This window comes from Rhagoletis zephyria, unplaced genomic scaffold, assembly GCF_001687245.7.
Source record: "Rhagoletis zephyria isolate East Lansing unplaced genomic scaffold, Rhagoletis_zephyria_1.1 Rzeph_scaffold_02303, whole genome shotgun sequence".
Classification (NCBI taxonomy): Eukaryota; Metazoa; Arthropoda; class Insecta; order Diptera; family Tephritidae; genus Rhagoletis; species Rhagoletis zephyria.
The window spans coordinates 51,262-73,698 of NW_016159387.1; the positions used below are offsets into that span (position 1 = coordinate 51,262).

General features: G+C 33.5%; 1 protein-coding gene across 2 annotated transcripts; it reads right to left on the bottom strand.

Moving 5' to 3' along the window:
* Positions 1–5,458: 5,458 nt before the first annotated feature.
* Positions 5,459–20,555, bottom strand: LOC108366522 (ornithine decarboxylase 1-like). 2 transcript variants are annotated; one of them, XM_017620943.1, is made up of 8 exons: positions 20,329–20,555; positions 19,035–19,126; positions 18,810–18,967; positions 10,900–11,023; positions 10,642–10,815; positions 5,880–6,125; positions 5,736–5,804; positions 5,459–5,668 (listed from the first exon to the last, which is right to left on the bottom strand). In XM_017620943.1, the coding sequence occupies exons 1-8, from the start codon at positions 20,501–20,503 to the stop codon at positions 5,528–5,530; spliced, it is 1,179 nt and encodes a 392-aa protein (XP_017476432.1). In that variant the 5' UTR covers positions 20,504–20,555; the 3' UTR covers positions 5,459–5,527. The 2 variants fall into 2 exon arrangements, with proteins under 2 accessions (XP_017476432.1, XP_017476433.1); XM_017620944.1 differs by lacking the exon at positions 20,329–20,555 and adding an exon at positions 19,775–19,894.
* Positions 20,556–22,437: the final 1,882 nt, after the last annotated feature.

Below are 22,437 nucleotides of genomic sequence, written 5' to 3' on the forward strand. Positions count from 1 at the left end.
GAAACGCCTCTAACGATTTTGATGAAATTTTGTACACAGATAACGTTTTGGATTTTAAGGTTATCTGAATAGGCAAGAATCGTGTAAGGTTGCCACCTATTCGAAATTAGTTAAAACATTATAATATTTATTAATAATATTATTCAAAAATATTTTTAATAGGGTTGCCATCTATTTTGAATCGTATTTATTTAATTTTTTGTTTTGAAAATAAGGTAAAATAGTACTATTCATGGGTACCAAGAGAAGGTTTTTAAACAATGCTTGCCCTTGCTATAAAATGTTATCTCTTAGGATAATAGTGTAAAGTTGCCACTTACTTTCGATGCTACACAATTTATCTAAAACATCGCAATATGAATATCAAATGAAAGGTATTGTTGAGATCTTTGGTCAGAAGATATTTTCCATCAGAAATTTTGGGACCAAATCTATTTAAAATATATTAAACTACTAGCTTTTACCCGCGGGTTTCCCCCCACGTTTTAATGTAAATATGAAATACAATTTAATGGTGTTATATTTTACTTCTGTGCCCATTTTGTTATAGCTCTATATTTTTTAAGCGAGTTAAGGTATTGAGGCTGTTTAAAACTATGAAATTATTAAATCTCGTCTGCACGATAGGTATACGAAAGACGTCACTCCCTCTAAGTTTACCTTAAAATGGTTCCAGGGATACGCCGCGTGAACGTGTAACTTTCTGAGAGGTGCCACGGTGGGTTCTAATATTTCCAACTCAAATTTAGTAACCTGGCCTTGATAAAATACCACTTTTCAGTACTGTGGCTAAATGCCTCAAGAGGTATGTATGCATCATGAGAGCTTTAGATTATATGGGCGAAGCCGTCTCTCCTTTTTCCATTTGAATTTTCAATGAAATTTTTTGTCAGTACGGCACTTATAAAATAAATAATCACCATAACAAATTTAAAATACTTCCAGAGATTATCTATCCTTCCAGAGATATGTATTAAGAAAGTTTTAGTATGTATGTGAGGCGACATGCCTCTTTTTTAATAACTCACATTTTTTCCATGAGCAATTGATAACTTTTGTATACACAACTCCATACCAAGTTCCAGTATCCTTCCACAAACACTTTCAGGTATATGTGGCAAGAAAAAGTCAATTTGTACGGGAATCAGTTCAATCATTTCCACGCTTTGATATGTTTAAACCTTTTAACACCTGGAAACTCTTAAAAGAGTAGCCTATTTTCCAATGTAGGTCTAAGCTATCTGTGTGAAAAATTTCATGCAAATCCGTGCAGTCCTTTCCGCGTATTAATTTAATTCAACTGCTTTAAAAGGTGGCAACTCTTAAGAAAAGTAGCCTATTTTACAATCTAAGTCATAAGCTATCTGTGTACAAATTTTCATGCAAATCCGTTCAGTCGGTTCCGCATATTAATATAATTAAACTTTTTTAGCAGGTGGTAACTCTTAAAAAAAGTAGCCTATTTACCAATCTAGGACATAAGCTATCTGTGTGCAAAACTTCATGCAAATCAGTTCAGTCATTTCCGCGTATTAAATTAATTATCTTTTTTAACAGGTGGCAACTCTTGGAAAAGGCAGCCTATTGTCCAATCTTAGCCGTAAGCTATCTGTGTACAAAATTCCATGCAAATCCGTTTAGTCGTTTCCGCGTGATGGTTTCTTTTCTCAAACATCCAAACATACAAACTTTCACATTTATAATATTAGTAGGATAGGATTAGTAGGATAAACAGCTCTCTGATTTTGTTCTCAGAGATCGTGCCAACAGAGTATTGGGATCTTCTTTCGTAAGTAAAATCAGCCTTTCGAGCTTGTGTTTAGTATTGACGACGTTAAAACTACATGAAATTAATAAGAATTGTTTAAACGAACGAAAGCAAAATTCTGTTCGACAGAAAGTTCGAAACTCAACGAAAATTTCGACAAGCTCTCATAGCTCAAAATACAAATTTCGCTTTCGATCTTCGATAGCCAGCGAAGATCCAAAATCGAGTGCAACTCATAATAAGGGCCATTACAACAATTTTAAACAAATACGCGTTTCATAATTTAAAATCATTTTGATGTATAAAAATCTATATTTTGCCTAATAACTCCTAATTTTTCGATTACTGTGATTGTAATCATGAATTGCATGATTGCGGTTACTTTAGTTGTAATCCTAAAAATTTAACGATTACGACCACTGTAAGCTTAATCCTAAAGTAATCGCAGTCCTAAAAATTTTTCCCTTAATCCTAATTTTCATGATAACAATTACGGTAATTGTAATCTGTTTTTGTTATTTTATGGCCTTATAACAATTATATTCAACAATTGTTATTGAGCTAGAGGTCGACAAGCTTAATAAAAATTGTTGAAGGTAATTTTAATCTCAAAATTTTTAGGGCTACAATTATTATAATCGTTATCATAAAAAGTACGATTACGATTACCGTATCCGTAATCGTTACATTTTAAGGATTACAATTAACACTTATCCTGTATTCATGGGTCAAAATTGCCCAAACGACTTTTAAAAGTGAATATTTTTTTATAGGCTTCTTATAATCTGATGAAACTTTTTTACTTTTATTATTTAATAAAACTAAACTTGAAAAACATTTATTTTGTGATTTATCTTTCTTTGTAAGCGCTATGCAAAAATAGTTACGTATACTGTATTTGTGGGTAAAAATTGCCCCATAGGATAACGAGTATGTGCTTAGCTACATATTTAATTCTTAGTGCACGTTCGTGCAAATTACGAGCAATAGCAAGTCAAAAGTCGGTTGCTTTATATGTATGTATGTATATATATGAACAGAAGTGTGAAGAGTTCATGTTTATTCCTGCCGTAAGTTACCGTCAACAGTTTTCGCGCATACTGATGTAAAGTTGATAATCTTCCACTCATTCGTAAAAAATTTTGAACTGTCCGGTTGTGTATTCTTTGTTCGTATATGAATAGAGAATAAATTGAAGTCACTTTAAAAAAGAGAAGTTGATATTATTTTGCGAATTCATAAAGAGTTTTTTAGTGCGGTTGTGCGTTTTTTATGGGCCAATATGAATAGAGAGGAAATTGAAGCCATTTTAGAAAATTCTGATTTGGATGATGAAATACCAAACGATAGCGTCAGCGAGGATGAAGAAGATGAGATTTCCGAAGTTGGATCCGTTTATGACCCGAATTTATCTGAAGGCACAGATGAAGAAAAGGAAGTTTCTGCCCGTCACCAAGACGTTTCAGGAGTTTTTCCATCAAAAAATGGTTAATATATGTGGTCTAATAAACCAGTTTTAAGCGGAGCTGGCCGACGTGCTAAAGAAAACGTTATTAACACCGCGCACGGTACTACACGATACGCTATTGCTAAGACCGATGATATAAAGTAATCATTTTTCTTATTCATGCCGCCCGACATTGTGAAGATAGTTATTGAAATGACTAATATAGAAGGTAATTGATATATGTATATATATATGTATATATATATGACAATATCTGCGTATTGCTTTCAGGTCAATCCGTGTTTGGTCATAATTGGGTCGAAGTAGATAGCATTACTTTGGAAGCATATTTTGGGCTTTTGCTCTTAGCTGGTGTATTTCGATCACATGGCGAAGCACTCGAATGTTTGTGGGATAATCGTAAAGGCCGTCCAATTATTTATTTTTATTTTTTTTATCGACAATGAGTCTTCGCAGATTTCAAAATATCTCCCGAGTTCTGAGGTTCGACAATAAATCTGACCGAAATGAGAGGCGAGCTCGCGATAAGTTGGCTCCAATCAGAGATGTTTGGAATCAATGGGAAGGTAATATAAAAAAAAATGTACAATCCTGGAGAATCCACAACAGTTGACGTTTCGCGGACGTTGCCCTTTCAAGCAATATATTCCATCGAAACCTGGAAAATACGGTATTAAAATCTGGGTACTGTGCGACAGCCAAACTAGTTTTGCATGGTCGTTGCAGGTATATACAGTACTCGATCTGGTAAAAGAAATGCAAGGCCGCAACGTCACATGCGACAATTTTTTTACATCTCACGAGTTGGGGATTGAACTATTGAAACGTAAAATAACCCTAGTTGGTACGGTCCGAAATAACAAAACGTTCTTGCCTGCAGAAATTACAAAGTTGAAAAAGAAACCGGAAAATTACGCACACTTCTTTTTTGATAACATCAACAAAACCACCATCGTTGGGTATGTGCCTAAAAAGAATCGAGCAGTATATTTGCTCAGTACACTTCACAATAATGTTGAAATCAATGCCAACACAAAAAAACCTGAAATCATAGACTTTTACAATAAAACTAAGTCAGGGGTTGATACACTAGACCAAGTTATCAGGACATACACTTGCAAGCGGAGAACAAATCGATGGCCACAGTCTTTGTTTTACAATATGCTGGATATAAGCGCATACAATGCTTTTATAATTTTTGGAGAAATAAACCCTGAATGGAATAAAAATAAAAAAATTTAAACGTCGTATATTCCAGAGCTCGGAAATGAACTTCTTTCTCAGGAAATATCGCGCAGAACTACACTCCCGCGAAGCAGTCTAGCCAAAACCGTCGTAAGAAACTACCAAAATACCGCAGAAACTGCTGAAACAATTCAAAAACCTACAAATTTGAAACGTGGACGTTGCTTCATTTGTCCAAATCGATCCAACAGCACAAAATATAGCAATAAATGCGTTAGCTGCAAAAAATTCATTTGCATAGTTCATTCTGAGACATCGATCAGATGCATTAGTTGTTTAAACCAAAGCTAAGAATTCTTAATTTTCTACTTTCATGAATTAATTTTATATTTGTTGAATAAAAAATACTTTATAAACTTGAATTATAATCAAAATATTTTCTTTCACATATTGGGCAATATTGACCCATTAAAGTCACGTACGTTTATTTTTATGAACATAGGATAAGGGTTAAAGTATTCTCAATCACGCTTGTTATAATCACAATTACAGTAATCGTAGTGCAGAAAATTTTCGGGATAACAATTACAGTAATCGTAATCCTAAGTAATCAAAACGTAATCGTAATCATAAAGTGCCCAGCTCTGTTATAGGTTATGTGCTCGAAACCGCGTTATCGTCTGAAAACCCTTGTGTAATCTCCCACGTTGGCTCAATATTCAAATGCATTATCCAACGATCGATAAATTCAAATATTTATAAAAAGGTATTTGGTCATTTTGTGTTAAATAAAAAAAAAGATAAATGCGAAGGATCGAATGGTATTCCGCCTTTACAACAAAAGTAAAACAATTAGTTTATGAACAGGGGAGTACAGGCACCAAAGGTGTCCATTCGGCAGTTTGTTGCCTCCGAAATTTCTTTTTGCTCACAAGCCTAACTCAATACTTACGTGGTTATTGCACTTAACTGAGAGATGTGCAGCTTTTGAAAGCACAACATTCATGTTGTTTATATCCGAAAATCTAATTTTAAAAACTTTAAATAAATTCATTATTTTTTTGAATAACAAATGAAAATATTATTTATTAAAATATGAAACCTCATTAATTCGCTTTGAAGTAAAGTGTTTTGGGAACCAGGAAACCGTTAAAGGGACTTGCAATCGGCACTGTATAGGCGCCCATATTTGGAAATGCTATTAGGTCTCCACATGATAGATTTGGCAAATAAGCATCGTCGGTAATCTAAATTGCAATAGTTATAAAATGTTGAATACAATTTAACAATATTAGTTTTACAACTGCTGCTCACCTTGTCTAATGCATCGCAGGAGGGGCCCCATATCAACGTTTTGAACTTTTGTAAATTATCATTTTCCTCCTACAAATGCGTATAAAATTAATAAATCTAATACCAAATATGTATTTATAATAAAAACCTTCACATGTATATTACCAAGAAGTGTTCGGCCGTTACTTTCTGATGATCATATAAGATGCAATTAAAAGATCCATACACTCCGTCATTTATGTAGTACATTCTCAAATCAGCTTTCTTTTCAGAGCGAACATCTCGCTTAGCATGAATTTTACAAACTAGTGTATATGCTGAGGCTACGAAGAAACGCCCAGGCTCGGAAATTATTTCAACATTTTCGTCTGGGAAATACTTCTCCAAAGATGTGTTGACAATCTCAGCTATCTAAAAGTAATTACACACTTTTGTATTTTCATTGTTTGTATAAATAAATCATGTAAAAAAAAGTGAACTTAAGATCAGGCTCTCACCCCCTAGTATTGTTCTATATCGAAAAAATACACGTTTGTTATTTCGTAATAAAAAAAATGTATAGGTCATTTAAAGCGATCATAGTTTTCGCATGTATTTTGTATTGGAAAAAATTTTTTCGGAAAAACGATATAGAGTTCTTAAAAATCAATATTCTTCGATCGGAAAACTCTGTTGCTCTTTAGAAGACTTCCAATAATAATGCCTAATTTTTTCTTTTACCCTTTCTTAATTTTACTGACTTTTAATGGGTCCTCTCATCCGAGTCGGAAAACTATGTTTCCCTTCAGGAGACTTCCAATATTAATACCTAATTACCTATTTATTTTAACATTTCTTAATATTACCGTTTTTTAATGGGTCCTCCCTTTGCATTTTTTGTGGTATTAGGGGACTTATAAACAATAGCCAGTAATAAAAAATGGTTTAGAAAAACTATTGGGTATTATTATTAAAAGTCTCCTGAAGAGAAACGGCGTTTTCCAATTGAAAAGTAGTAATTTTCAAGAATTATATACCATTTCTACGAAAAATAGTTTTTTCCATATAAAATAAATAACTTTGAGCGCTTTGAGCGACCTTTAAATATTTTTTGATTTCAAAATAATAAAATAGGGGTATAAGTTTTCCGACTTAACTTTTTTTGAATCACCCTAATGTACATACACACATAGTTTACCTTACCCTTTATACATTTTAACCTAAATAACGTAAATAGATTTATTCATGTAGAAATTATCCAGTAACTTGCCAGCAACTTTCCAGTAACTTAACAAGTAACAAGTTAACTAAAAACAAATATTTTTATGGCAAGCTTTCTAAAATGAACGAAATATAACCATAAATGCGGGTTAACCAAATATATCGACCCCTACGCCACCTATCGCCAAAATTTTAGTAGGGTGATTCCTTTTCATGTAATTCATATATGTACGATCCAAATATGAACCAAATCGGACTATAAATATGTGATTTTCAAATGTCTCGACTCCTGCGCCACCAATCAGATTAATTATATCTTTCGTATTTCATTGTCATCGGGTTACATACATAAAGAGCAAGTTAAATAAAAGCTTGTAATAATAAAATATCGGAAAAGTACATGAACGCAAAACCAGCGGCAGTTTGCAAGTTTCATAGAGAGCTAATTAATTTGCTGTTTAATCGCACCAAATTCCTAATAAAACAGTATTGCATAAGTATCTTTTTATATATGTATATAAATAGGTTTATTTTAGGAGTGTACTCGTACTGAAAGTAAAGTTTTAGAAAACTTTCAAAGGTGTTGCGTTCTCGTATCCAAAATACTTGCTAAGTAGGAGAGAGCGAAATGTGATTGAAGGCTGCAGTTTACTTACAAAAAATTGCTAGTAAGGAAATCAACATACATACATGTATGTATACACATTAGGGTGTATTTAAGACAAGTCGCCTAACTTCGACAATTTTTATGCGATTACAATAAATGAGTTATCAGTTTATTTAAAAATAAATTTAATTTTGGATAGTGCTACATACGTTGAAATTGTGGAAATTATCGATGTCCAAAATTAAAAAAATTAAGAGATATATGTTTTGTTTTTAATTTACCCGATAAAAAATCCCAACAAGCCAAGTCCAACAATATATTATTATATAGCATTTTAAAGGCCTATATATTCTCTTCTCAGATCATATGCGGTCTTTGAAATCGAATCCAAAAAAGTCATTCAAAAACTCATAAATCTACAAAATCGTATTTTCTGACCTAAATCGAGAGGTCGCGACCTCTAAATGACCTTTAAATAATCTATAAAAATAGGCAATAATATTTCTCATAAAAACGAATGAAATTAGGGGGTAGGGTCTTGAAATATAAATTTAATATAAATATAAAATAAAAAAATATTTTCGATGGGCACCCTAATATACATTCATACATACAGGCCCGGCCGAAAGGGGCGGTTTTGGGGGTTCAACCCCACCCCCACCCTATTGGAGGGAATACATATACATAAAAATTTGTCATCATTCGGCTTAATATAATAATGGTACAAAATATTTTAAAATCTCAAAAATTTTTATTGAGTTTGAGGCCGTTTCTAATGGTTCATATCCCAGTGACCGCGGTGAAGAAGTCTGTTGCGGAGATGTGGTGATAGTAGATGCAAATTCTACCTATGCACATTAGGTCAAATGATTCATTTGGCTGTGCGAAATTCCAATTTCGTAAGGGCAGTTTTACATTATTTTGTGTTGCCATTCTGTAGGGAATACTCCAAAATAACAGAAACTTGACTTAATTTTTATAAAATAAAAACACCGTTAGAAAGCAATAAATCAAAGTTACACTTTCAAAACGTTATTGACACGTTGTTTGCGCAACCGGTTTATTTTGCAAGTTTCAAGTGCATTTCTTTTGTAAAGTTCGAATAATTAAAGGAAATTTTAAATGAAAAACAAAACTATAAGTGACAACTTAAGTACCCATTTAAAAAGGTGACTTTTTAGCATTTGTTTGTTTGTTTTAGCATGTATATACATATGTAGTAGCGAGTCCGTATTAAGCTTTTGTCTTTTTGACAATTATTTTGTACGTAGCCTTGAACTTGAGAATTGATATTTTGCTAAATAATGTCACCTCATATTACGGTACATTAAGACTTAATATTCGCCTATTTAAGACTGCATTGCTTGATATTATGGACGTTCGCAAGGGTACAAGTGTGCAGAACAACTTGTTCGATAATAAAGTTTAAGCAAAAAGTAAAAGGTCGGCTTTTCATTTTTTCTACAATCCGCTTATTCAAATACATAACATGTACATACAACTTGTATGATAAAAGTACCTTACCCATTTCGTAATTTAAATCAAATATTTACCAGTTAATTATATTATTTAATTGTCCAAGTTTCCCTGCTGTAGCGAAAAATTTAGTCAAATCCTTTTCAAGGACTTCGCCATCCTTTGCTACCAAAATGCGTTTACCATAATTCATACTGCACGACGAAGTCAGCACACAGTGGTTCAAAATTTGAATTTAATGTTCATAATTCACCGGAGCCTTTATTTCCTAGCCAATTTTTTACTAAAAACAAAAAGAATAATTATTTTGGTGAACATTTTTTATAACATTTCAAAACTTTTTTTTGTGTAATTTTTTTGTTTTGGGAGAACCATACAATTGTTTTCAACTAGTTTTTAGTATGTAACATTTATTAACTGGAGCAGGAGAAAAAATTTCCTTCAAAATTGGTAATTTTTCTGCATTTTGTACAAAAAAAAATTAATATAATCAAATAAAAATTCAGAAATCAGGCTTAATTGGTTCTGGCCAATATTATAAGCTTTCATAAAAAAATAAAATAAAAATTAATCAAATTAAGTGAAAAATGAAAGCTCAAGTGAATTACGAATACTAAATACCAGTTTTGAACTACTGTGCAGCAGAGAGTTTACCTTCTTTTAGTGTTACCTTCTTTTGACTCTTGCCAAAATGTTATGTATTTTGTATTTGTATTTTAAATACTTGTATTTCAAATACTTAATATCTCTGGCTATCCGAAGCAATATATTACTTAAATATATTCATTCTTATACATTAGTTTCAGCTAACCATGGAAGAGGGGATATATTAAAAAAATNTCAAAATGTTATGTATTTTTTATTTGTATTTTAAATACTTGTATTTCAAATACTTAATATCTCTGGCTATCCGAAGCAATATATTACTTAAATATATTCATTTTTATACATTAGTTTCAGCTAACCATGGAAGAGGGGATATATTAAAAAAATATGGCTTCGTTTGTTAGTCTTGTGTACGCTAAATACTGTAACGAGTGTCCGCTTGGGATTAGGACTCCATACAATGACATCCAATTTCTGCGCCTTTTAAGATTTTTCCATATATTATATTGGAAAAGCTTTTTTCATACATACATATACCAACTGAACGTTTGTATGCATTTATAAGGAACTTTATGAAACATATTTAAAAACAAAAGTTGTGAACGACTGTGTTGAACGGGGCATTCCTTCTATTCAAAAATATAACCAAACGATTTCCAAGGATGAAGAGCAAAATCATTATATTCTTCATTTTCAGGAACATCAAAAGTGTCACTCATTAGGTAGAAATTAATTTTTGTACATTCATATCAACACACTCGTATGTATGCAAAATTAAAATATCTAAATGAAGTCTGTTTTAAATATTGTTTTGCGAATAATAGCCTTGTTGCGTCATGATTTGTTACACTCAGAAAAGATTCAGCCAAATATATTTCTCTCAATACATGATTTTGTAACTAGCACCAATAACCAAATCATGTGTTGAGAAAAATATATTTAGTTGACGTAACTAAACTATTTTGTCAGTGTAGGTTTAAATTTCCTGGATTACATAACAATGCATGTAAATAAATACATGTGCATGTGGATACTTACAGTTGCAAATTTATCATCATCAGCTCCCGGAAATCCACCACCAATATCTAATATTTTCATATTGTATCCAATCATTTCACCAAATTTAAATAAATTCTTAGCAATAGAAATGGCGCGATTATATGCCGGAAAATCGTTGCAGCCGGAACCTACGTGGAAACTTATTCCTGTTACCTGCAAAAGACCGGCCATTTGTTTTAAAATTAAATATATTTTCGTTATTACATACACACATTTGTATTTTAGTGGATGACTTACACTAAGACTTAAACTTTTAGCCAAGAGCATCAAAGACGCAGCATCAGCCTCAGCATTACATCCGAATTTATCTCCAAGCGGGCATTGGGCATCTTTAGCTTCACACAGAAATCGTATGACCAAACTTGAATTAAGAAAAAATACGGTTAGTACAATGGCAAGTGTTTGGAGGCGAAATTTGTTGGCGATTTTAGTTCGGATTATGGGTAAAATCGTTTTCAAATTTTACATACTGCTTATGCACCGAGAAAAGAGTTTAGTTACGTAAATTAGATAAGTTTCTTTTAGGGCCAAACTCACAGTGCGTAGTAAACTCAGATTCGGCAGATAACTACAGATTTTCAGGGCACTGTGAATTTGGCCCTTAGTATTTAAAAAAAAAATGATTGAAAGCACAAGTTACCAAACTCCACGTCAAACAGTGCGTACGTGTAAATTAATTTTCCCTGAAGACGATTAAGGCCAGTATGCAGCTCTCAAGAAAAGCAAAAACTCCATATAAAATGACGCACAAGAAATGGCAAAGAAATTTTTTTGAGTCAAATTTCCTTCGGCTGTAGGCAGTTCTTAAGAAATTTGTTACGTATTCTAATACATACGGTTTTCTAAAGTTCTTTGAGAAAAAAGGGCACAAGGCAACCCATATTTGGAACATAAATATATGCCCGTTCCATTATTTCTTGAGGAAAGGGTGAAGCAATAGGCTGTGAAGTATCAGATGTCAAAATTCCTTGGACACACACTCGAAATAATGGCAATTTTTTTGTTGACCGTTTTCATGAGAGCTGCATACTGGCCTTTACCGAAGCGTACTCGAAATGTATCGGAAAGAAAGCACTAAAAACCCAGCGTTTCCGTTTTATAATTTTCGAGCGGAGTAAAAGGAAAAGTGGAGTGTTTTTCGGTTTTTCATAATGTCAAAGTAAAAACGTGGACCAAAGTATGTAAGTAAGACTCATTTGTGTTATAAACATACACTTTCCTGCGTACATATATTTTTAGAAATTAACCAAAACGTTGTTGTTGTTAAACTCCTTATTTTTGTGGGTAGTAGTAAGCAGTGCGTGCTCCCACTCCGCAAGCCCTGGTCAAAACAACATAAAAAAAAATTTAGAAAAAAGGCTCTTTCTTAACAGCGGTCGCCCTCGGCAGGCAATGGCAAACCTCCGAGTGTANATGGGTAGTAGTAAGCAGTGCGTGCTCCCACTCCGCAAGCCCTGGTCAAAACAACATCAAAAAAAAAATTTAGAAAAAAGGCTCTTTCTTAACAGCGGTCGCCCTCGGCAGGCAATGGCAAACCTCCGAGTGTATTTCTGCCATGAAAAACAGCTTCTCATAAAAATACAATCGTCGTGCGGAGTCGGTGTAAAATTGTAGGTCCCTCCCCTTTGTGTGAAAACATCAAGGCGCACGCCACAAATCGGAGGAGAAGCTCGGCCAAANTCGTGCGGAGTCGGTGTAAAATTGTAGGTCCCTTTGTGTGAAAACATCAAGGCGCACGCCACAAATCGGAGGAGAAGCTCGGCCAAACACTAAAATATGTGTAAACGCCGGATATCCGGTAGACTTCTGCCCTTTATAAATTTAACAATATTGTTTTATTCAGCCTATCATGAATTTTAATTTCGTGTGAACTCGTTCATATTTCGCGCATATAGTTCACCTATTGTATGTTAAATACTCACCAAGCGAAGTAGTTTACTTTGAATCATTTTCACGCTATCATTAACCGTATTCGCCAGTAAAATAACTGTCACTCGCATAGATAAAACCGCAAAAAATTTGCTAAATTTTTATAAATGTACCAGATCTCGTACGTATGCTCAAAATTGAAATTGAAATACCGTTCACCCGAAATTCAGCCTCATAGCCTAATAACTTCGAAATTACTTAAGTTTTTCTGATTTACTTAGTCTATTTATGGGTATTTATTACTAACGCTGTTGGTTTTAAAGTAAAAATTTAATTATAAATTAATTAATTTATGGCTTTTCATGCATATTGCTAAAAATCATAAAATATATACATATGTAGTTCTCGGAATCTCATGCACTAAAAAATCGAGAATATTTATTTATTTATTTATTATTAATCTAGAAAATAAATCATTTCACATAGACTATTTGGCAAAAAATCAAATATAAATTAATAACTAATTTAGCATACTACTTAAAAATTATTTGAAATTAGATTTGGTAGCAGAAAAATCGATAGCAGAAGAGTTTGAGGGCGTTAAGTTGAGTTAATCTCGTTTAGAGCTCTGCGAATAGGAGCGTTATTCGTATAATATGCNAAAATATAAATTAATAACTAATTTAGCATACTACTTAAAAATTATTTGAAATTAGATTTGGTAGCAGAAAATTCGATAGCAGAAGAGTTTGAGGGCGTTAAGTTGAGTTAATCTCGTTTAGAGCTCTGCGAATAGGAGCGTTATTCGTATAATATGCGCATAGTGAAATTTGAAATGCATTAGCACTAAGGGCATAGTGGCAGTGAAAAGAATTTGTCACTACCACTAACCATACATTTTCACTAACACTGAGCACCTAGAAATTGAATGCACCACCACTAGCCATATAGTGGTAGTGAAATTTGAAATGCACTACCACTAACCATATAGTGGTAGTGAAATTTGAAATCACGACCACTAACCATATAGTGGTAGTGAAATTTTAAATGCACTACCACTAAAGCCCTAGTGAAAATTTCGATTTAGTGCAGTGTGCAGAAAAATATGAAATTAAAAATATTTTTTAATATTTTATTGTCGGCAAAAAAATAGTTTGATGAATCGCACTTGTGGCTATTTTTATGAACGTAATACCCAAAATTGTGCTTAGTGGAAATTCATCATTAACTTTATTAAGAAAATGCTTAAATTTTTTAATTTGTATGGTTTTTGATCACAGATGACGAAAAAATGTAGGTATAATACAGTGGAGCTTAAATATATATACATATGTAAATTCCTTTATAATACGGACGCTTTTTAGTTTCTTTTTTGTTTTCGCTAACTCTATATTTACCCTCTTTAGAAAAAATTTGCTGCAAAACTGCATACGCACTCAAATTTTTTCCAAAAGGAGTAATTCAGGAGTGCAAAACTTTTATGAAAATTTCCATAAAGTTTGGAATTTCAATTTTTGGAGTTTTTGTTGTGGTATTAACCATCATTTTTTTTATATGTAGAGTTATTTCCAAGAGGCTTCCCTGAGGAGCCTTTTAATCAGAGGAGAAAGAGAGGCTGGTCATTGAATTTTTTGGTCTTTGCTCTCTCAAGTTAGAAAAAAGGCTTGACACTGCGCCTCATTATATTTTTCTACCAGCCTACAATTAAAATTTCTTCGGCATCTCTACTGTGAAGTATCAGATGTAAAAATTACAAGAATACTACTCTTCACGCACACGAATTAATGGGATTTTTTTCTTTACCGTTTTCTTAAGAGATCCGAAATTAGCTTCTGCTCAGGGAGCGTAGAACAAAAATAAAATGCAAAACTAGAATGGACATCCACCTTGCCGTCGGTAATGCAGTCACCGTATTAATCAAAATAAGTTCTTATTCAATTTTAATTGGATTCGTATCAGAATTGGTATCGTGATTACATTACCGATGAAAAGGGTATATGTCTATGCTAGTTTTGTACTTTCTCTGTATTCTACGCTCTCTGAGTTGGCATCAGAGCCGGGTAGATGCAATTACATTACAATTACAGTTACATTCCTCAGTAATTGTAATAAGGAATCAATTCCTTCAGTTCGCAGCAAAGGAATCGATTACTTTCTCAATTCCTTGAAGTAATGGAATTGTTATTTTTTAATTCCATTACAAGGAATTTCGTATTGTAATTGGAATAAATTACGTGCTAGTAATTTTTTTTTTTTCAATTCCTTTGAAAGGAATTGAAAATGTAATTTTTTTTAATTCCTTTGAAAGGAATTGACAATGTAATTGATTTTTTGGGATTCCATTCCTCTAAGTAATTTAAAAAGTAATCGAAAAATGTATTTAAAAAAAATTTACTGTTGAATTGCAATAGCTTTTTAAAATTTCTTGGTTGCTAACTTCCTTGAATAAATAATTTATACCTAAGTAGCATTACTAATTGGACTTTAAGAAAGCTGAATAACTTAACTGTAACTGTTCAGTTTATGATGAGACCCATGAGCCAAAAATACAAGATCACCTAATCAAAGAAGCAAGAAAAAAGTATATTTCTGAGCGTTTTTGACATCTGCCTAAGAATGAAAACAAACAAAGAAAATGAAAAACGTGCAGTGATTGAGTGCGATTAAATTGGTATTTATTATAAAATATACACAGTGAAACTTGATGACAATTAGCAAAAAAAGTTCATAAAATATGATTTTCATGATTGAAAGTATTTTACAGTCGCATATCATTACCACGGGTCGATTTTTCAATTCCAACGTTCTGGCCACAAACGTGCACCCACTTTTCCGCATAGTTACGCCTTTTGGCAAACCAAAAATACGCACAAAGTTGTTCCGATCACACAGCATTTCATTTTATATCATAAATATGAAATAAACCAAAATTTATAATTAAAATCGCTNAACTTGATGACAATTAGCAAAAAAAGTTCATAAAATATGATTTTCATGATTGAAAGTATTTTACAGTCGCATATCATTACCACGGGTCGATTTTTCAATTCCAACGTTCTGGCCACAAACGTGCACCCACTTTTCCGCATAGTTACGCCTTTTGGCAAACCAAAAATACGCACAAACTTGTTCCGATCACACAGCATTTCATTTTATATCATAAATATGAAATAAACCAAAATTTATAATTAAAATCGCTGCAGAAAACACATTCAATCGCTAGAAAATCACTACGAAGGGGTAGAAAACGGTGTAAACAAAACCGAAAAACGTCAAAAACGCTACGAAAACTTATTTCTGAAAATCGATTACAAATACAACGATGGCTGATTAAGTGATCTGCAGTCGTTGGTTTATGGATGAAACCCGTAAATTTCGAAGCAGGTATAACCCGCCTGAATACTTTCATGCTCGCGTTTCAGTAAAGAACAGTCCGGACTGTTGCTGCNGTTGTTCCGATCACACAGCGTTTCATTTTATATCATAAATATGAAATAAAAGGGGTAGAAAACGGTGTAAACAAAACCGAAAAACGTCAAAAACGCTTCGAAAACTTTTTTCTGAAAATCGATTACAAATACAACGATGGCTGATTAAGTGATCTGCAGTCGTTGGTTTATGGATGAAACCCGTAAATTTCGAAGCAGGTATAACCCGCCTGAATACTTTCATGCTCGCGTTTCAGTAAAGAACAGTCCGGACTGTTGCTGCCTTGGGCACTGCTGTTCTCTTGGACTAATCCCTGCGCATCTATAAAAATGCGCTGACTTAATTCTGTACATTATGGCACCCTAAATGCTACCCAAAATGGCGTGCCTTCTGGGCCTGGTATTCTGCGTTACAAATGAGGATAGAGTCCGCTTAAATTACGAGCCCTGTCGGACTGGAGATCCTAACTCCTAAGAGTTTTATAAACAAATTGCATTGCTATGGCTAAATATAGATGATAGCACTGTACGGTCGTTAAAATTACACAAAAACGCCGAGACACGTAAAATTAATTTTGGGTAGTAGGTTACGAATCTGTATACCATTTTTATACCCGAGCGCAGAATGAGAAGAGAAATTGATTAAGCGGTGACTATCTGTCCGTCCGTCCGGCTGTGCACACGATAACTCGAGTAAAAATTGAAATATCTTAACGAAACTTGGTACGTGCACTTCTTTCGGGCGTAGGACGGATGGAATTGAAAATGGGCAAAATCGGACAATAACCTCGCCTACCGCCCATATAACGGTAATTTTCAGAAATACGANACAGAATGAGAAGAGAAATTGATTAAGCGGTGACTATCTGTCCGTCCGTCCGGCTGTGCACACGATAACTCGAGTAAAAATTGAGATATCTTAACGAAACTTGGTACGTGCACTTCTTTCGGGCGTAGGACGGATGGAATTGAAAATGGGCAAAATCGGACAATAACCTCGCCTACCGCCCATATAACGGTAATTTTCAGAAATACGAAAACTGCCATATTTTAGTAACTACTGAAGATTATTCACTCAAAATTGATATTTGCAATATTATTTAGACTAGAAATAAGAATATTACAAATTTTTGTAAAATGGGCGTAGCTACGCCGACTTACATGGTTACATGTGTATATCTTGGTAAGCGCTGCACTAATTTCTTTCAAACTGGGCACAATTGTTAGCCTTGCTACAGCATACCAAATGGCCGAAAATTTAAAAAAACGGACAATAACCACGCCCACATCTCATATAATTTAGAGAAATACGAAATCTTCGATAAATCATTACATATTAAAGCTAATTTATTCAAAATTGATGTTTGCAACTATTCTTTACCAAGAAATACGTTTATGATAAAATTTTGGAAAATGGGTATGGCACCGTCCAATTATGATCACATATATGCATCTCGATAACCGTTCTTCCAATTTGTACCAAACTCAGTATGGTTATTGTGCTTGCCACGTAAAAGCGAAACGTTGAAAATTATTGAAATCGGACTTTAATTACGGCCGCTTTTCATATAGCGGTAAATTTAAGAAATGCTTGAAACTTCCATATTTCGAAATTTAAGGATGCCAATTTACTCAAAATTAATACACCCCGGCTTACCATATAGCGGTACTTGCGCTTGTTTATATACATACTCTTTATACATAGATATAGATAGAAGATGGCCAATGTGTGCTTTCGAATTTAATATTTGACCACAACAAAAATTCCACATTTTACATTCGTGAGTGAACTTTCAGTTTCTCGATTACTTTTACGCGGCCCTTGAATAATTAAAAAATTAAAAGTACTATTTCAATTTCAGGTAACGGAATTGACAAAAAAATCAATTACATTTTCAATACCTTTCAAAGGAATGGGAAAAAAATACATTACTAATACGTAATTTATTCCAATAACAATATGAAATTCCTTGTAATGTAATGGATAAAAAAAAACAATTGCAACTGAAATTACTTCAAGGAATTGAGAAAGTAATCGATTCCTTTGCTGTGGTCTGAAAGAACTGATTCCTAATTACAATTCCTCGTAATTTTTAATTGGGAGTAATTTAATTCCTAAAGGAATCATTACGACCCAGCTCTGGTTGTCATCGAATATTCCCTTGATCCGAGTTAAGTTAATTCCCGAGATAATTTCGAATTAGCGAGTTGATCCCGATCAACACTGACGTCTGTCTATGCTTTAAGACAGGGATGCCTCTTAAAGAAATCACAGAGCCAGCAAGAAGTAAAGCAGTTCTCAGGGTAAAGGGTATGTAAAAAATATATTAAAACCATCATATTTATTTGTAAGGACAGTTGAAGTAAAAGAAATTTTATTACGCTCTTCTTCCCCATTCATGCTGGCTCTTGATATCACCCCTCATCTAGCACCTAAATGTGCCAAGCCGGCTCCTAAGTGCAAAAGGCTCCTGAGAGCCACTTTGCCTATCTCTGCTTTAAGATAACCAATTGAAGACTATCGGCCAGTTGAGATAAAGCAGCTCGGGGCCGTCGATTGTACCCATACCTATCACCGCCATTAGCGGTGGGCGTATTATCGTCCNGAAGGCTCCTGAGAGCCACTTTGCCTATCTCTGCTTTAAGATAACCAATTGAAGACTATCGGCCAGTTGAGATAAAGCAGCTCAGGGCCGTCGATTGTACCCATACCTATCACCGCCATTAGCGGTGGGCGTATTATCGTCCGTGATGGCTGAACGCTAATAGAAATTTAAAGTTATTTAACTTTTCTATCAAATATCTTACCTGGAGAGCATGCAAAGACAATTTTTTTATATGATGACTTACTTTGATTCGGGATAGTGCTTAGCAATCTTATAAATTTCGTACTCCGTATCCACCGTGCTTGTCATAATCCTTTTCTCTTTAGCATATCGAAGATGACTCGCTGGCTTGCAGGGGTTTGCAAAAATTATGCTTTCGGGACTGGCACCCATTTCTAGTGCCTTTTTGAAATAATACCATAATCATTTGTCCGCTTGATTTGTTGAGATTATGCATATATTTACATACCAGCTTAATTTCGTTTTTGGAGGCGCAATCGAATCCAGTTCCCAAATTAGCTAACTCCTTAACAATTCTTCCATCATCATTACATTTAACGGCTTTAAAAAAAGTGCAAGATAATTTGTACATGCTCATATATATGTATATGAAGGTGTCGCTATTTTTCCATACAAAAAAGATTTCGAATACACTTGCATGGAAAAAAATACGTGACCAAAAATTTCCCAAAATTATCGGTATATCGCATGGTGAAATTATACCAGGCGTAGTAATAAGATTCAGAATAAAGATTTGATACTATCTTATTTGAAAATTTGCCTTGAAAAATTTCAATAAGATAGCCAAATGTCAAGAAATACAGAAAATAAAGTGAGAAAGCTGTTTTATTACTTCACCTGTTTATAATTTCACCACTAAAATTTAATAGACTACAAAACTGCATAATCAGAATGTTTCTGAAGAATCGAGTTAAAAAGTTCAACATTTTGTTGAAACATTGTCGAATTTTCCTAATTTTTGTACAAACTTTGAAAATTTGACTTATACAAAGTATAAAAATGGTATGCTATTATCCATGCATAAGCCTCCACCACGTTAGTTTATATTAGTGTGTGTTATTAAATAAAATAAATAAATAAATAGTATTTGTTGCAATCTATGCATGTATAACGTATGCATTTTTTATGCCATGTTTTAATATTTATGTGCATTCAGCTTTAAAATAATAGTAATAGATTATCGCTTACACAGATGAGCAAATCTCACGAGTGGTTTCTTTTAGTATTACTCCCTTCTCTCAGCAGAAATAAAATCGCGAAAGCTTTCTACTTGCATTTATTTCAATCAATGGAGTTCCAGAAACAGGTACAATAATACGTATATCAAATACAATTTTATTCTTATTTTATATGAATTTTTCTTTACAGCTGGAAGCAGCCCTTTAGCTCTAACACGTTTATATACGTGAAAAAGTACCGAAATCACTCTTTTTTTATCATCACTCGAAAAAATCACATTTGTTTTTTTTTTTAATAACTTTGTAAAGTTTTCAAATATAATGTTCATATTAGATGCAATGGACATTGGCATCAAATAAACCGAGTTTGAAATCGGCCCTGCCGAATGGCAGCGCACACGACAGCATGGCGACTGCTTAAAAAAAAGCAAAGAAAGTTCAAATCTACTATTTTCTAAAATATTTGCTGAAAAATTATGATCACTTTATTACTAATAGTTTGTAAACCTGTTGTAGTATTTCAATACACGACTTGGAATACATTATTATTTATTGCATAATCACCATAGTAGGGCTTAACACGCGGCATGAACCTTAACCAAGTCGTATATTTTTTGGCCAAAACAGAAAGGTCGCAAATATTTACTGGTTCATCCATCTCTTCAATGTTGACCTCCTTAACGATTTCTTTGAGGTCTAGCTTTTCTTGGTACAAATTTATTTCCTCGAACTTATACATAATTGGTACGTTAAATCTTTTCTTTGTAAAATCCGAATGGGAACTAATTAAGAATTGCTAATTGAGAATCATGTGTTCTTATCAGTTAAATCTCCCCATTTACATATGCACATATTTGAATCTATGTACATACATATGTACAGTCTACGAATCATGAAGAACAGCGTTTATCTGTTCAGCTGGAAAGCCTCAACTAATGGTATATACATATTTATTATCATCACAAATGTATTTGGCTCAAACAGGAAGAGAACAAAAACATAAAGAGACCGCAGCGTTAAAAATGTAACTTAATGTAATACGGGTCAACTCGTTAATTCGGAATTATCTCGGAAATTAATAGCAGTTGATCCGGACTAGTGGCGGATACACGGGGGCATTTTGGGGGTTAACACCACCTCTCGTGTCAAAGAATAATATTTCACTAATATGGGTCTAGAAAAAAAGGCTCTTTAGAAGAAAGTATGCGTAATAAAGTTTCAAAACACGAATTTTTAAAATCATATATTCAATTTTTCGCTTTATTTATAAAACATTTTAATGATTTTAAACACAGTAAATTTTTCTTTTTACTTATAAATCAGAATTTTCAAATCTTTCGTGGTTTTTTGAAAAAATCTTCTAGAACTTCGTCAACTGAAAAATTTATATCTTTGTGAATATTCATAGATGCTAGACCGTTGAGCCTTTCTTGACATGTTGTATTTCTGAAGTAGGTTTAATTCTTTTCAGACATGAAAAGCTTCGTTCAGGTGTGGCTATTGAAACGGGCAAGAGTGCCAATATACGTAAGATCTTAAAAACATTCCCAAAAGACGTTCTATTAGCTACTTGTACTGCTTCGAGAGCATTTCGAAAATGTTCGTGTGAAACTCGTTTTTTCCACATTTCCACAACAAAACACTAAAATTACTTAAAACTGATTTATGGTTTAGGAACCGGCTTTTAAAATGAGCAATATATGTATCAAGGAAGAGAATGTAAAAAGCAATGCGATATTATCCCTCGGCGTCTCCGGTTTTCACATTAAAGCGATTCTTTTGGCGACTGCTGTATCGCGGTACTTTGATTTCTGTACCTAGGTTGGTGCATACTTCTTCTACGTGTTCGAAAAGCAAATGAAAGTTTTTTTCTGCATCTTGTCGGCTAAGCTCATTGCTTCTGCAAGATCTTCATCAGGTACTTGCAATTGCCGGCTAGCAAAGCAACAACAATTTATAAAAAGCAAATGCTTGGCTGTTGTCGCTTGGCTAACAGTTTTTCAAGCCCTGATAATTTCTATGGATATTCGCACGATACAAATAATTTTTACGGTATTTCCCCCCCGACAAATAAAATGTNCTTTCGAGCAGTCGATTACTTTTTCATAGAAAGCAAATAATTCTTCAGTATTTTTCGGTAAATTCATACTTTGGAAACAAAACACTAAAGTTATTTAAAACCGGCTTTTAAAATGAGCAATATATGTATCAATGAAGGGAATGTAAAAAGCAATGCGATAGTATGACTCGGCGTCTCCGGTTTTCACATTAAAGCGATTCTTTTGGCGACTGCTGTATCGCGGTACTTTGATTTCTGTACCTAGGTTGGTGCATACTTCTTCTACGTGTTCGAAAAGCAAATGAAAGTTTTTTTCTGCATCTTGTCGGCTAAGCTCATTGCTTCTGCAAGATCTTCATCAGGTACTTGCAATTGCCGGCTAGCAAAGCAACAACAATTTATAAAAAGCAAATGCTTGGCTGTTGTCGCTTGGCTAACAGTTTTTCAAGCCCTGATAATTTCTATGGATATTCGCACGATACAAATAATTTTTACGGTATTTCCCCCCCGACAAATAAAATGTTTTTGACAATTGGAAGAAATACAACTTCGAAAGTCTTTTTAAAACGATTTTTCATTTTGCTACTTTAGAGCCGTTGCCGAGAAACTTATGG